Source organism: Equus caballus, chromosome 5 (assembly GCF_041296265.1).
Source record: "Equus caballus isolate H_3958 breed thoroughbred chromosome 5, TB-T2T, whole genome shotgun sequence".
Taxonomy (NCBI): Eukaryota; Metazoa; Chordata; class Mammalia; order Perissodactyla; family Equidae; genus Equus; species Equus caballus.
In genome coordinates this window covers 74,142,359-74,158,580 of record NC_091688.1, presented here as the reverse complement: position 1 = coordinate 74,158,580, position 16,222 = coordinate 74,142,359, and the positions used below count along the sequence as shown (strand labels likewise).

The window sequence follows — 16,222 nt, the reverse complement described above, 5'->3', positions numbered from 1 at the left end:
TTAAAACTTTTTATCTAAAAGATAAGGCTAAAATTTTAGCTGTTTTTGTTTTTTGTTTAATTTGGCAATTTTCGTTCCTTTTGAACCAGAAGTTGTACTTTAAGAATTTATCGTGAAGAAATATGCCAAAAGAAAATAGCTATTCCATGTTCTTTTTATTTAGAATTTAAAATGGCATTTAATATCCCAATTTTATTTTATATATTAGTATTTTCAGTAAAGTAATTCATGAATATATTCTTTTTTTTATTGAGTTCATAATAGTTTATATCATTGTGAAAGTTCAGTTGTACATTATTTCTTGTCTGTCACCACATAATGCTCCTCTTTACCCCCTGTGTCCACCCCTCACCCCCCTTCCCTTGGTAACCACTGAACTGTTTTCTTTGTCCATGTGTTTGTTTATATTCCACATATGAGTGAAATCATATGGTGTTTGTCTTTCTCAGTCTGCCTTATTTTGCTTAGCATAATTCCCTCCAGTTCCATCCGTGTTGTGGCAAATGGGATGATTTTGTCTTTTTTTATGGCTGTTATTCCATTGTATATATATACACCACATCTTCTTTATCCAATCATTGGTCGTTGGGCACTTAGATTATTTCCATGTCTTGGCTATTGTGAATAGTGCTGCAGTGAACATAGGGCTGCATATGTTACTTTGGATTGTTGATTTCTAGTTGTTTGGGTAGATACCCAGTAGTGGGATAGCTGGGTCATATGGTAGTTCCATTTTTAGTTTTTTGGGGAATCTCCATACTGTGTTTCATAGTGGCTGCACCGGTTTGCATTCCCACTAGCAGTGTATGAGGGTTCCATTTTCTCCACACCCTCTCCAACATGTTATTTTTAGTCTTAGTGATTATAGCCATTTTAACAGGTGTAAGTGGTATCTTAGTGTAGTTTTGATTTACATTTCCCTGATGATTAGTGATACTGAAGATCTTTTCATGTGTTTATTGGCCATCTGTATATCTTCTTTGAAAAAATGTTCATATCCTCTGCCCATTTTTTGATCGGGCTGTTTGTATTTTTGTTGTTCAGTTGTATGAGTTCCTTATATATTATGGAGGTTAACCTCTTGTTGGATATATGATGTGCAAATGTTTTCCCCCAATTGGTGGGTTGTCTTTTTGTTTTGATCTTAGTTTCTTTTGCCTTGCAGAAGCTCTTTAGTCTAATGAAATCCCACTTGTTTATTTTTTCTTTTGTTTTCCTTGTCTGAGAAGACACCGTGTTTGAAAAGATCCTTTTAAGTTCGATGTCAAAGAATGTACTACGTATATTATCTTCCAGGAGTTTTATGGTTTCAGGACTTATCTTCAAGTCTTTGATCCATTTTGGGTTTATTTTTGTGTATGGCGTGAGATAATGGTCTGTTTTCATTCTTTTGCAAGTAGTTGTCAAGATTTCCCAACACTATTGAAGAGTCTGTCTTTTCTCCATTGTATGTTCTTGGCACCTTTGTTGAAGATTTGCTGTCTGTCGATGTGTGGTTTTACTTCTGGGCTTTCCATTCTGTTCCATTGATCTGTGTGCCTATTTTTGTACCAGTACCATGCTGTTTTGATTACTATGGCTTTGTAGTACATTTTGAAGTCAGGGATTGTGATGCTTCTAGCTTTGTTCTTTTCTCTCAGGATTGCTTTAGCAATTTGGGGTCTTTGGTTGCCCCATATGAATTTTAGGATTTTTTGTTCTATTTTCGTGAAGAATGTTGTTGGGATTTTGATTGAGATTGCATTGAATCTGTAGATTGCTTTGGGTACCATGGACATTTTAACTGTGTTTATTCTTCCAGTCCATGTGCATGGAATTTCTTTGCATCTCTTTGTGTCATCATCTATTTCTTTCAATAATGTCTTATAGTTTTCATTGTATAAGTCCTTCACCTCCTTGGTTAAATTTATTCCTAGATACTTTATTCTGTTTTTTGCTATTGTAAGTGGAATTGTGTTCTTGAGTTCTCTTTCTGGAAGTTTGTTATTAGAATATAGAAATGCAACTGATTTTTGTAAGTTGATTTTGTAACGTGCAACTTTACTGTAGTTGTTAATTATTTCTAATAGTTTTCCAGTGGATTCTTTAGGGTTTTCTATATGTAAGATCATGTCATCTGCAAACAGCAAGAGTTTCACTTCTTCATTCTCTATTTGGATTCCTTTTATTCCTTTCTCTTGCCTAATTGCTCTGGCCAAAACCTCTCCAGTACCACGTTGAATAAGAATGGTAATAGTGGGCATCCTTGTCTTGTTCCTGTTCTCAGAGGGATGACATTCAGTTTTTCCCCATTGAGTATGATGCTGGCTTTGGGTTTGTCATATATGGCCTTTATTTTGTTGAAGTTACATTCCCATTTTAAAAGATTCAAATGAGAGGGCCGTTCCTGTGGTGTAGCGGTTAAGTTTGGCGCACTCCACTGTAGCAACCTGGGTGCGGACCTACACCACTCATCAGCCATGCTGATGTGGCAGTGACCCACATATAAAATAGAGGAAGATTGGCATGGATGTTAGCTCAGGGCTAATCTTCCTCAGCAAAAAAATAAACAAGTAAATTGAAATGCAAGGAATGTATAAAGAATAAAGATACGGCATCTATAGATAGATGTAAGTGGCGGGGAGGGGGCCAGATTTGTAATTTTAAATAGGATAATGGTGAAAGCCCTAGCAAGAAGTGACATTTGAAGGGGCTGGCCTGGTGGTGCAGCGGTTAAGTTCGCATCTTGCGCTTCGGCAGCCTGGGGTTTGCCGGTTCAGATCCCAGGTGCCAGCCTATGCACTGCTTCTTAGGCCATACTGTGGCAGGCCTGTCACATATTAAGTAGAGGAAGATGGGCATAGATGTTAGCTTAGGGCCAGTCTTCCTCAGCAAAAAGAGGAGGATTGGCAGCAGACGTTAGCTCAGGGCTAATCTTCCTCAAAAAGTAAGAGAAAAAAAGAGAAAAAGAAGTGACATTTGAGTAACAAACTTCAAAGTAGTTATAGAATAAAGGCACTTTTTCCAGTCTGGGTTATTCCACTCACAGGGAACAAACTGCGGAGTTCCTTCTGTTGAAAAAAAGTTTTTTACACAACCATATTTTTAATTTTCAAAACCTTTTAATCTTCTTTGATCATCCTTTTTACATTGTAACTGGTCGTGTTTTATGACTTCACAATTTTTTAAGGATATTAATTAATGATATTTTACAAATATTTCACTATACTTAAATTATATCCTGTTTTCTTCAGTGTTAGCTGTTATGTTTATCTTGTTTTCTCTCTCCCCCTCTTCCCCTTTCCTCCCTTTCGTTGTCTGTCCATATTTCAGAACAGTTAGGTTTTATTGGACTTACGTGCTTTCCTGTAAAGTAATGGGGAATTGGATACTAAGCTAAGATTCCCCTCCAGATGCCGAAAAGGTCTTTGTTCTGGTCCATCAAACTTCCTGTAGAATTTCTGGTTCCTTTAAGGGAGGATTTTGTTAGTGTTTTTTAATTGTAAGCCAGGGAGATGTTCTGGGGAGGGGAGGAAGGGGAGTTTAGCTGTTTGTTTATGAGCCAGACTTTGCATTAACCCTTTTATTTTCACTCCTTCCTCCTGTGAACCTGACAATTTCTGGTCTGATTCATGTGGTTGTTATCAGTGCAAACTCTGTTTGCTGTGCATTCACTATGTCTTCTGTCCATTTGCTTCTGTTCGTTTTCTGTGTTTTAGGAGTTTGATAAATTTTTCTCGGCTACTGATGATTTCCTCTCTCTTCAGTGTTTGCATTTATTCTGTTTTGTATTTATTTATAGGTGTTTTATTGGGGTTTCACAGTAGAAGAGAGGCAAATGAATATTTGTGTTAACCATGAATTCTTCCATAACCCTTTATCAAATCATTAGGTCCTGTCAGTTCATTCTCCTTCATATCTGTCTAGTTTTAATCTTTCTTGCTACTTCTATAATTCAGACACAATCACCTCTTGCCTATATTACTATAATAGCTCTCTTGCTAATTTATTTTCTTTCCTTTCTCTCTTGAATTCTTTCTCCCTGGTACAGTCAAGTATATATCTTTCTAAAATGCACAAATCTGACTTAAGTTACTCCCCTGCAGCAGGTCCCCTTCATGCTCAGGATAAAGGCCCTTTCTGAGATGGCTACTGTTTCTCCTACCCTATTTGCCTGTGCGTCTATCCCAGAAGTAATTGTAGATCCTCAAACATGGCATGCTTTCTCTTGTTTTCAATCTTTTGAGGCCACTGTGTCTCTGTGATGTCACTTTTGCCTAGAATATTGTGGCTTGCTTGCTTTTGTGCCTCTTTTCTACCCTACACTTCACATGGCCAGTTGCTAGACATCTTCAGGTCTCCCCTTAGCTAGTTTCCTCCAGAAAGCCATCCTCTTATCCACCAAGAGCGGATTAGATTTGGGTTAAGAACCTTTAGTAGAAATTAAAATCACCGTGAGATACTACCATGTCCTACCAGATTGGCTAAAATTAAGAGGGGTAAATACCAAGTGTTGGTAATAATGTAGAGAAGCTTGAATTCTCATATATAAGTGATGGGAATGTAAATGATAGAATCATTTTTAAAAACTTGAAATATCTGTTAAAGCTGAGCATATACATTTTCTTTGACTTAGTAAATCTCCTTCTAGTTACATACCTGAGAAAATACATGCATATGTACGTCAAAAGATATGTATGGGAAAGTTCATGGCATACTATATGTAATAGCCCAAAGCTGGAAACAGTCCAAAGTCCAAATATGTTCAGCAGCAGAATATATTGTGGTATATTCATTCATTGAAATTCATTGGAATACACAAAGAGTGAATAAGCTCCTAGTACCTGCAATAATACATGGATGTACGTCTTAAAAATAACGTTTCTTGAAAGAAGCCAGACCAACGTAGAACACATACTATATGATTCCATTTATGTAACTGGGAAAAAGCATGGGTGTGGCTTCTGGCATGTTGGTAATATTCTTTTATCTAGATAATCATTTTACAGATATGTCCACTTTGTGATATTTTATTGAGCTGTATACACTTAGAATTTGTGTCCTTTTCTATATATGTGTAATGTTTCAATAAGAAGTTTAATTAAAATCTAGATTGGCAAGCCAGCTCTGCTTTATGAATTAAAAAATGTAAGCATTTATTTGTTAATGATAATGGAGAACATAATTGTTAAGCTAAAAAAGGAGGATGGAGAACAGTGAATAGTATGGGAGAAAACGTGGAGTAGAAATATACTTAAATGCTTGTTTGGAACAGATGTACACATGCATACTTGTATATGTAAATGGTTTCTCTGGAAGGATACCCAAGATAATGTTGGTGAGGAGTGGGTTGGGGAAAGCAGACAGGGTTGCAGAGGAACTTTTAATCTTTTGTACCATTTGGATAGTATACTGTGATCATAATTCTATTTTAAAAAGATATTTCATAGGGGCTGGCCCCGTGGCCGAGTGGTTGAGTTCGCGCGCTCCGCTGCAGGCGGCCCAGTGTTTCGTTGGTTCGAATCCTGGGCGCGGACATGGCACTGCTCATCGGACCACGCTGGGGCGGCGTCCCGCATGCCACAGCTGGGAGGACCCACAACGAAGAATATACAACTATGTACCGGGGGGCTTTGGGGACAAAAAGGAAAAAATAAAATCTTTAAAAAAAAAAAAAAGATATTCCATATTCCATGATTTGAAATTGCAGATGTTAGTGTTTATGAGAGTGTTTACTGTCATACATATCTTTTGACGTACACATGCATGTGTTTTCTCAGGTATGTAACTGGAAGTAGATTTACTAAGTCAAAGAAAATGTATATGCTCAGCTTTAACAGATATTTCAAGTTTTTAAAAATGATTCTATCAATTTACATTCCCATCACTTATATATGAGAATTCAAGCTTCTCTACATTATTACCAACACTTGGTATTTACCCCTCTTAATTTTAGCCAATCTGGTAGGACATGGTAGTATCTCATGGTGATTTTAATTTGTATTAAAGGTTCTTAATCCCAACCTAATCCCCTCTTAGGAGATGGGGATATTTCCATACTTGTAATAATAGACAGGTATAGTGTAAGGACCTGTTCACTAATGAAGAAATAATATTGCAGTGAACTGCTTAAAAAACTATTTAAATATGTATTAGGTTAAATATATTCAAACATTTAAATTAATAAACATTGCTCTAGAAATCTTTTTATCCTGCTTTATTTTCTGTATAACTGTATTCTCCATAGTAGTGTAACTGTGTTTATTGTATTAAATATTTATCAAATGTTTCCAAATATTGGGTTTGAATTAATGAGTCACTTTAGCTAACAAATTTATAGGTCAAATTATTATTATTTTTTTAATTATTATTTTTTTTTTTGAGGAAGATTAACCCTGAACTAACGTCTGCTGCCAATCCTCCTCTTTTTGCTGAGGAAGACTGGCCCTGAGCTAACGTCTGTGCCCATCTTTCTCTACTTTATATGTGGGACGCCTACCTCAGCATGGCTTGCCAAGCGGTGCCGTGTCCGCACTGGGGATCCAAACTGGCGAACCCTGGGCCACCAAAGCGGAACATGCGCACTTAACTGCTACACCTCAAATTATTTTTTATTTTATTTTATTATTGTTTGCCAGTCCCTCGAAGTGTTATTTAATTAGCATTTAAATGATGAGTTTTGACTAGATGAGTACCTGGTCTCTTTGAATCCAAGCTATATGATCCCTTGGTTATATGATATTTCAGTGAAATATTTATTTTTTTCCCCCAGCTCTTTTGAGATATAATTGACATATAATATTGTGTATTGTGTAAGTTTAAGGTGCACAACCTGTTGATTTGATACACTTATATATTGCAAAATGATTATCACCATAGCATGTGTGCTGCCGAAGAGTAAACAAGAATGGTTTATTCTCATAAGTGTCCTAATTCTTTTGCATTCTCCTTTCTTTTTATTCATCACTGTGCTCTGTTTATATTCATTTTCATCTACCAGTACAGTTTTTTCAAACTATAAAGCAATGTTGAGATCTTTGTCGCTGTTATATTTAACAATTATTTGGCTTTATATAGATTTTCTGACCCCAGGTAAGGTAGAAAGAAATTATTTCCTTATCAGTGAATCTGTCATAGTAATAATAGGAAAGGCGTAAGAATAATAAAGGCAGTCTTAAAAGGAACATTTAACATATGATTTAGTTGACGGATTTCCTGAAAATACTGTATTTCTTCAATTCTCTAGGTATTTTTTTTGCATTTTAAAATCTCAGAAATCAGGGTGTGTCTCACAGCAGTTCGTCTGTCGTGGTTTAATTAGCAGTATCTTCTTAGTCATACGTGAAAAATCATACTGCATTTTGCAATTTATGGTGTATTCCTGAAAATTTTGTGCCTTTGTACCAAAGTACAATAGATCAATTTCGGTTCTAAAGATTTTGGTGTCAGAAGTTACACTAGTATGAAAAAAAGACATGTATCCTGAATATTCCTCTATTAAGATCGTATTAGAAATAATAAGGTTTATGGGAGTTCTTTTGGATAATCTAGTAATCCGCTTGTTAAGATTTACCGTGTTTCTCTTTTATGGAGTGAATAATGTTACATTGAAGTTTTATTGTTCTCTGACAGTTTCTGTTTTCTGATTATATGGATCTACCAAACTGCATCTTGTTGTTTGAGAATAAATTACATTTCCTATCTTTGCTTGTTTAGCATTGGTTTAGGCGTTGGTCTCAAACTCTAGATAATAGTTTTGAAATAAACACTAGTAGAATAGTTGAATTATAAACAGACAATACCTGGCTTGTGGCAGGTGCTCAAAAGTATTTATTGAGTGGGTGTTAGATTTTATTTAATCTATATGTGTTCTAGAAAAGAACAAATAGTGTAACATGTAGCAAAGTAAAAGTGCACATACTGGATGTGTTTCTAAAGTGCTTATCTTTCGATTTTCAGCGTGCTCAAGCAGTTCTTCAAGCTGTGACAGCTGTGCAGACAGCAAACACTCCTCTCAGTGGCACCACAGTGAGTGAGAGCGCAGTGACTCCAGCCCAGAGTCCAGTGCTTAGAATAATTATTGACAACATGTACTACCCTGTAACACTTGATGTCCTTCACCAAGTAAGTTTACTTTAATTTGCACGTTTACCTATAAATTGGAGAAATAATACAGTAGATAAGTTGTTTTGATTTTGATGTTTTAACAGATATTTTCTAAGTTTGGTGCTGTGTTGAAGATAATCACATTTACAAAAAATAACCAGTTTCAAGCTCTCCTTCAGTATGGTGATCCAGTAAATGCTCAACAGGCAAAACTAGTAAGTCTAGACCTTTTTTTTATAAACAGATATTTTTCAATGGCGCATAGATGTCCACAAACTCATATATACACATGTAAATATAGCTAATGTTATTAATACTGCCATAACTTAGCAATATCATGTAGCATTATAGATGGCACAAAATGGTATCATTAAAATATTGGAAAAGCTTATTTGTGATAAAGAAATGTTTATTTTTAAGATTAGTCATATCTGCAGTTATCTATAATATAGGCTTATATTACTTTGCATTTTTGTTTGATTTAGGTCCAGAAGTTTTGTGCTCTTGAGGATATAGCAGGATTGTATTGTGCATGTACACCTGTATAAGATTTTAAGTGTTTTCCAGTAGGAGTTTCAAAGTAATTAATTTAGCTAGTGAGATAGTTTAGCTGAAATATGTTAATATACTTGTGCTCAAATGCTGTGATAGGCTCTTGGCTTATTTAAGACTGTATCCAATGTTCTCTTTAAAGATTTTTTTTGAAAGACAGGTTTTCTGAATAGGTTGCTTGTCTATTTTTTATTCACATCATTTACATTTGTTGTTGTTATAGAGGGAGGGTAAGAAAGTATTAAAAGAAGTAGAATCATCCCATGTCATGGCTACCATTGAAAACTGCATACCACATGCTTGCTTCTAAAAGCCATAATCTTCTGTTTGTCTGTCTTATTTAAATCTACCTTTCCTCTCTCTCTTTAACTTCTTTGCCGTGTTATTTCATTGTTGTTTTCATTCCATCATTATACCATTAAATATTCATTATTAAACCATTAATTCAATTGTCTTTACTTACCTTTGTCTTACCTCTTTTTCTTTATTTCACTCTCAGACTAATTATGGTATGTAATACATCAGTGCTTCCTCCAAGTCAAGATAGCTTGTATCGAACCCGGACCGGTTTTGATTTTTGGTTCATTGCATTTCCATCCTCAGAATCTCATTTGGGGAGCAAAAATAGCTTCAGGGAGCAGAAAGGCTATACTAATAATAAGAGCATAATTTTATGCTTTACCAAGTGTTATCTCACTTTTTATGACTACTGCTCTATGTTGTAAACAGAATAGGAATTTTTCCTGTATTACAGGGAGGTGCTAAGATTTAAAGATGTAAATTACTTATCCTAATGCACATTGTCTGTAAGGTAACTAGCCAGAAAATAGGAGTCATCCTTTATTCCTCTTCCTTTCAGCCTATCACCAAATCTCATTGATTCTAGATCCTAAATTTCTATTGAATCTATCCTTTTGTCTTCAACTCTCTTGCCACCACCCTAGTCTAAGCCAGTGTTACTCATAGTCCTGGTCTCTGATGCTACAACAAGCTTTTGCCAAAATACAGATCATCATAGTTCCAGCCACAGTATGTTTAGGGTTGGTGTTAACGTAAATTCTGACACAGACTCCTTACCTTAATGCAGAGTGACCTGGGCTGCTAGTCTATGAATCACAGTTTGAGTAGCACTGATCTAAGCCATCATCATCTCTTAAATCTCTGTTTCATTGGCCTTCTGACTAAACTCACCACTTTGACTTCTTCCTTCACACCTGTTGTTTTTCCACAGAGTACTAAGAATGATCTCAACTAAAAATCGTCTTTCTTCCATTTTCAGTGCCCTTCAGTGACTGAGTCTTGTCTTTAGTATAAAGTCCTCATTCCTTAACATGGTTTACAGAACTTTAAATCAATCCTCAGTTTGCCTCTCTGGTCTCATCTCCCATCTTTTAATTATATTGAACTTCTTTAAATACTTTGCATATACTGTATTTTTTCTCTGATCTCTCAGGTTTGCAACTTGCTAACCCATTTGCTGATATTGCTTTCTCTTCATCTCTTTATGCCCAGCTCCTCCTTGCCTTCCTCTTTCAAGTTTCAGTTTAGAAGTCTCTTATCAGAGAGGTCTTTTCATAACCTTTCAACTAGATTGGATCCTGTCCATTCTTAGTTCTCATCACCACACATCAAATTTATAATTATTTGTTACATGTGTATTTTCTTTTGGACTGTAAGTTATATACGAGTGAGTACCATGTCTGCTTTGTTCTCTGCTACTTTCCTAGAACCTAGCATAAGGTATGGCATATTGTAAATATTAGGGTTTTTTTCATCCCGTGTCATAGCTTTCCCAGCACCTGGTGTGCTGCAGATAGGTCTCTTCCCACCTTTCAACTAGCCATGAACATGTCAGTATATTATGGAATGAGTTGGTTCTAAACTTTGTAAATCAGTTCCTACGTTTTTATGCTTATTAAAATGGTCATGTAAAATTAAAGGCAAGGAATAAGAGTTTGAGAAGAGAATCTCAGGCCTACCTCTCCACTTACAGTGATAAGTGTTCAAATGAATGAAAAATTTAAAAAAAGTATCTAGGCACTGGGAATTCCTTTAGCAGGCAGTGTGCCTTCAAGTTTTGAGGAAGAAAATTTACGGTATTATTCAAAGTGTGGTCCTATGTTCTTGTTATATAGATTGCTTATACAAAATGGGAGTCTCAGACCATCCTGAATTAACTTAGCATAATTTTGGGGATTGGGAGCCCAATACTCTGTTGTTTTTTTTGTTTTTTGTTTTGAAGGTTGTGGGAACCACAGCTATATCAAAGCAGCTTGAGTGACAGAGCCAACCAAACTCTTTCCATATGCTAGTTGTGTTCTTTGGCAATTACTTCAGATAATTGGAGTTTCTTCCCCTTAGCATTTTGCTTTATAAGAAAAGAGCAACTCAGAAAAAAACAGATTAACATGGGAGACTTAGTGAGGTTTGGAGGGAAAAATACAACAATCTCTTGAATTTGCCCTGAGGTTGGTATATATTTCAGTCTAATCTCTTTAAAAACCTCGTCAAAAAACTATTGGTCTACCTTTAAAATAATATAGTTTTAGATGTACACACCTAATGAGTCTTGGTGTCTGTAAACATCAGGCTTGATCTATGCGTGTGTTGTTATCAGAAGAAGTGTTGTTTCATTTATACAGTAATTTATAGATCTAAACATGTTCATCATTTCTGATTGTTGTATACAGTAAGTCTTTATTCTTCTAATGAAAAATTAATACATTCCCCTGTTCTCTAGTTTGTTCCAGGCCTATATCCAGCTGGAGTAGAAATGATGATTATATAGAATCAGTGGGAAAAAACATAATAATCATAACAGCAGCATAGTCTTTTATAATTTATGATGTGCTTTCACATATGTGATCTTTTGGTTAATCCTCATAATAACCCTGTGAGGATTATGGCAGCCATTATCATCTCTGTTTTCCAGATTAAGAAAGATTTTGAGATTCAGAGAAGTTAAGTAACTTGCTCAACGTGACCTGACTGAGTGTAGGCTTACAAATCTTGAGCTTGCACTCTTCTATTCCAGAACTTTTCTGGGATGATGTTGGATTTGCTAACTCAGCAAGTTATTCTGATTCACGTTGAACCTCAGGTTAAGGAAGATGATAATTTTTGCCCCATTTCATGGGAATTGCTATTATGCATCATAGTGATATTTATTTGGCTTGCAGCACCTCATACAATGTGGCGTCAAACAGAAGTTACCTTATGAAACTAGACCAATTCTTATAAGTTATGCTATCCATCAAAAAATACATGTATGATAAAATTAAAGTATCGTGCAGGCTACTATGGTACTACTTTGGCAGGACTGACTATATTTGTGGCCCTTACTAATTTTTTTAAATTAAACTATTTGCAGGTTTTTTGAATTAAAAGTATTAGCACATTTGCTTAGCTGGTTTTATTTTAGGTGTATGTAGCACTTTCTATTTAAAGAAGATAATATTTGTGGAAACTAACACATGTACAGCTGGGATCACAAAGAACGATGTATATGAAATTTCTTTCATTCCTTTCCTGGTGGCTTTTATGTGTAGGTTTTCACTGTTGAGTTTTATTGTTAAAGTCATACCTTTTTCTGGTTTTTATTCCTTGAGATTGCTGATATACTTTATTCCCTTTTACAGGCCCTAGATGGTCAGAATATTTATAATGCTTGCTGTACCCTAAGGATTGATTTTTCTAAACTTGTGAATTTGAATGTAAAATACAACAATGATAAAAGTAGGGATTATACCCGACCTGATCTCCCATCTGGAGATGGACAACCTGCATTGGATCCTGCTATTGCTGCAGCATTTGCCAAGGAGACATCCCTCTTAGGTATGATTTCTGTTGTCTATACCACTTTTCTCCCATTTTACCAAATGGGAAAGAGCCTTTTAAACTCCAGTAAGTACAATGAATCCCCTGTTTTGGAATTTAAGAAATTGTATTAGGTTTTATTTTTCTCAGGTGAGAAGGCGTATGAATGCTGTTGGGAGAAAAACCTAAAGTGTTCTTCATAAGCGTAATTATGTCTGTTATATTCCTTTCACTACCTCACCTTTTCTCCTATTCTCCTAGTCTCCCAAAATAGAAGAAAAGCTCTACTGAAGAAATACTGTTGAGTTCTTAATAAAGTATTTAAACTTCAAACTTGATGTCACACTATCTAGGTCTAAGTCTAGGGCTCTTGTGCATATTCTTAGGGCTAATCTGATTGTTTTAATTTAGCACTGCATAGAAACAGTGAAAAGTTAACAGACAAAACATGTAGTGAGAGTAGGCATATGGGTTTTTTCAAAACATGTGATAGCCTCTCTTTTAAGAAAACAATTTAAGCTAGAAGGAATTTTCTATAAAATTTATTTTGTTATTTGCCTTTTTGTCCTAATCATTTATGTTTCATTTTATTCTACAATGGATTTGACCCACTTAATAAAAACACAATGCAAAAATCTGCAACTAGTAGTTGATAGAGTCAAGATGAAGAAAGAATAAGGGAAAATGTTATTTTGTAAGTAAAATGAGTGAAGTGATTTATAGCTTAAGATGAAATTTTAGTTTCCTTTTGTTTGATGTGTTTGGGAATTCTTGATTTCTGATGTTTGTAAGATTCTCTTTAAATCACAGTGTCTATCCATATGGAACCCAAGATTGTTGAGTTGCAAAGTAGCTCTTACAGTTTAGTTTATGTCTATCGATAAAAAAAGAAAAAGCATTATAATGAAGTAATTCTTGGAAATAGATAATTATTTACCGTGGATATGTAACAATTGTGCTGTCCATTCGTTAAATATGTTATAAGTGATAAACATCTATGTGGGACACCTGCCACACCACAGGTTGGCTTGATAAGCAGTGTGTATGTCTGCACCCGGGATCCAAACCAGTGAATCCTGGGTTGCCGAAGCAAGAGTGCATGAACTTTTAGCTGCTACACCACCATGCCAGCCTCTTTAATTTTTTACATAGTCTTCAAACACCCTGTATAGTGACATCCAGTATTGCTTTAGGGAGGTCATGCTGTCTGGAATGGTAACCAAATCTTTTCTATGTTTATTTGCCTCCAGTGATACGTAATAAGTCAGATGACTTCAAAGTATGACCAAACTAGTATTGATCCAATCCATTTTCTGCTAAGTCTTTCTCAAACAATACTTGTTCAAAATGAAATAATTGATGGATATCCCTTTATTTCAAAGATTCTGTAAGAACACAAGTACAAGTTGATAATTCTTTTCTGCTAAATATTTAGGGGGATTCACTTTGCCTTGTATAATTTTTATATCTAAGTACATGACTGAATTTAATTACTTTGGAATCAGTATTATAAATTTTAATTGATTTATTTTACACAGTAATTTTTTAAGCTTCTAATTTCTTTTAGTGCTAGGGATCACTGTGTCTCAGAAAATGTAATTTATTCCAGAAGGGAGACCGAGTGCTTTGTAATTAGTTAGAAATCTGACGTCTAAATACATAATCACAAACGTGGCAGACTATTAGTTATTCACATATTCTACTTCAAGGTGATCAGAAATCCTTGAGATTATAAATTGAGACATCATTATAATGATCATTTTATCATGTTTAAAAAGTGTAGTTAATTTATTAAGGGGTGGATCACTTTTAGAAAAATTGCTAGAAGTAATTTTTCATGATCATGTTGTCTACATTTAAAAAATTAGGGCAGATAATGTATAAAAAGAATACTTATTTTAGAACTTTCTAAGTATTTTGAGTTGAATAAAGTATTAGTCAGCCATTCTCAAAGGATCTTAGCAGAAAGGCAGAGCAGACTTTTTATAGGCAATTTCTTGGTGTTAAAATGTTTGATAATTGAGAACAGATATAACAAACATGTATTCATAAAGGTAAATATGTAGTCATTATAGAACACGTTTTCTCAAACTACTGTACATGGAAATCACCACAGAGGCCCTATCCTGGACTGGGAATCATTAGGAGCGGGTCCCAGACGTTCGTATTTTTTTAAGATCCCCTGATGGTTTTACCATGCAGTGGGAGTTGAGAACTACTGCTATAGAGAAAAGTTTGTAATTTTTTTAAGTTCTAAATTTTAGCTTTTAGCAAAGTTATTGGTGTTCTCGTAAAAACGTTATTTATAGCTATTGAGCAGTATTTTAATACTTTCTGTATTCATGCCATATGAACTTATCTTGGTACAGTTCTTCTGACAGAATACTGTATAGCTGTTAAATTGAGTTTACTTTGTTTTTCTTTTATATGTGTCTGTGGTAGTTAAAATCAACAAGTAAACTTTTTTAAAACTTATTTTAAAAAGAGTTCTGAAAACTTTTGTTTTTCTTTGTTACTTTTGAATGGATTATTCACATGGTAATTTTTTAAAACTTTTTATCATCAGAGATTTCAGTCATCATATGCTAGTATAATAAATCCACATATCCACATCTCAATTCAGTAGTTCCCACACTTGTTTTATCTGTTCATTTTTTCTGTTGTATTTTGAAGCAAGTTCTTGACATCATGTCATGTCAACTCAAGCATTACCATAATATCTTTAAAATAATGACATTTTCTTACCAAACCATAATGTGATTATCAACCTATCAAATTTTTCAATGATTTCTTAATGTCGTTGAATACCCAGTCCATCTTCAAATGTCCCCAGTTGTCTCAAGAAATGTTTTTTTAAGGGTTTATTTGTTCAAAATAGGATCCTCTCAAGGGCCACACATGTCATTTGGTTGTTACGCCTCCTAAATCTCTCTTAATCTATAACAGTCCTCCCTCCATCCTCACCTTCAGATAGATTGACTTACTGAAGAAACCAAGTTATTCTTTTAGAAACTTCCACAGTCTGGATTGTCTGGCTGTTTCCTTGTAGTGTCATCTTAACTTGTTCTTCCATCCACTGCGTTTTTTTAATGTAAACTAGAAGTTAGCTCCAAAAGCTTGATGAAGTTTAGGTTTTGTTATTTGTTTGCTTATATTTTTAAAGCAAGAATACTTTATAGCTGTTCCTTGTGCTTCATATTGTATCTTGGTTGGAAGCATAAAACGTCTGATTATCCCACTTTCAGTGATTTTAGTGATGTTTTAAGATTGATTGTCGTTTCGGGTAGTGACATTTTGTTCCTTCCATTATATTTTTCTAGTAATGGTTTTAGTATCCCCTAATGATCGCTGCCTTAATTTATTTCATTTGGGGGTTGCAAGTGTTCCTTTTTTCCCCCCTAATTCACACATTCCTTCTGTATTAATTAGTTGGGAATCTTTATAAAGTAGAATTTTCCTTCTTCAACTAGGGCTGTTTACCTTGTAATAGGTTTCTGCAGGACAGTTAGTTAAATTCTTGCATTTATTTGCTAGTTTTCAGTGGAAGAAGTTGATTCCCAGCTTTGGTTTTTACTAAACCAATTTATGAAAGGATCAAGCCTAAATTCTTCCCAGCTTCTGCTTGAAACTTTAGAAACTGTTGGTTGTTTCCAGGTTCTGATAGCCCCAGAGTGATTTGAGATAGTGACCTTAGCCTAGAGGTGATCAGTTTGATTTATGTGAATTTTGGGGGTTTTTTTGGACTTGCCCAATGGCCCAAAACAGGAAC

At 34.9% G+C, this 16,222-nt stretch overlaps 1 protein-coding gene across 10 annotated transcripts in view; it reads left to right on the top strand.

Moving 5' to 3' along the window:
• PTBP2 (polypyrimidine tract binding protein 2) overlaps positions 1 to 16,222 on the top strand; it is an 84,281-nt gene that overhangs the window by 45,507 nt on the left and 22,552 nt on the right. For all 10 annotated transcript variants that reach the window (XM_023641578.2, XM_023641577.2, XM_023641576.2 and 7 more), the window contains 3 exons: positions 7,939 to 8,103; positions 8,190 to 8,300; positions 12,276 to 12,471. In XM_023641578.2, the coding sequence (XP_023497346.1) occupies positions 7,939 to 8,103; positions 8,190 to 8,300; positions 12,276 to 12,471 (472 nt within the window). The remainder of the gene's footprint in view (positions 1 to 7,938; positions 8,104 to 8,189; positions 8,301 to 12,275; positions 12,472 to 16,222) is intronic.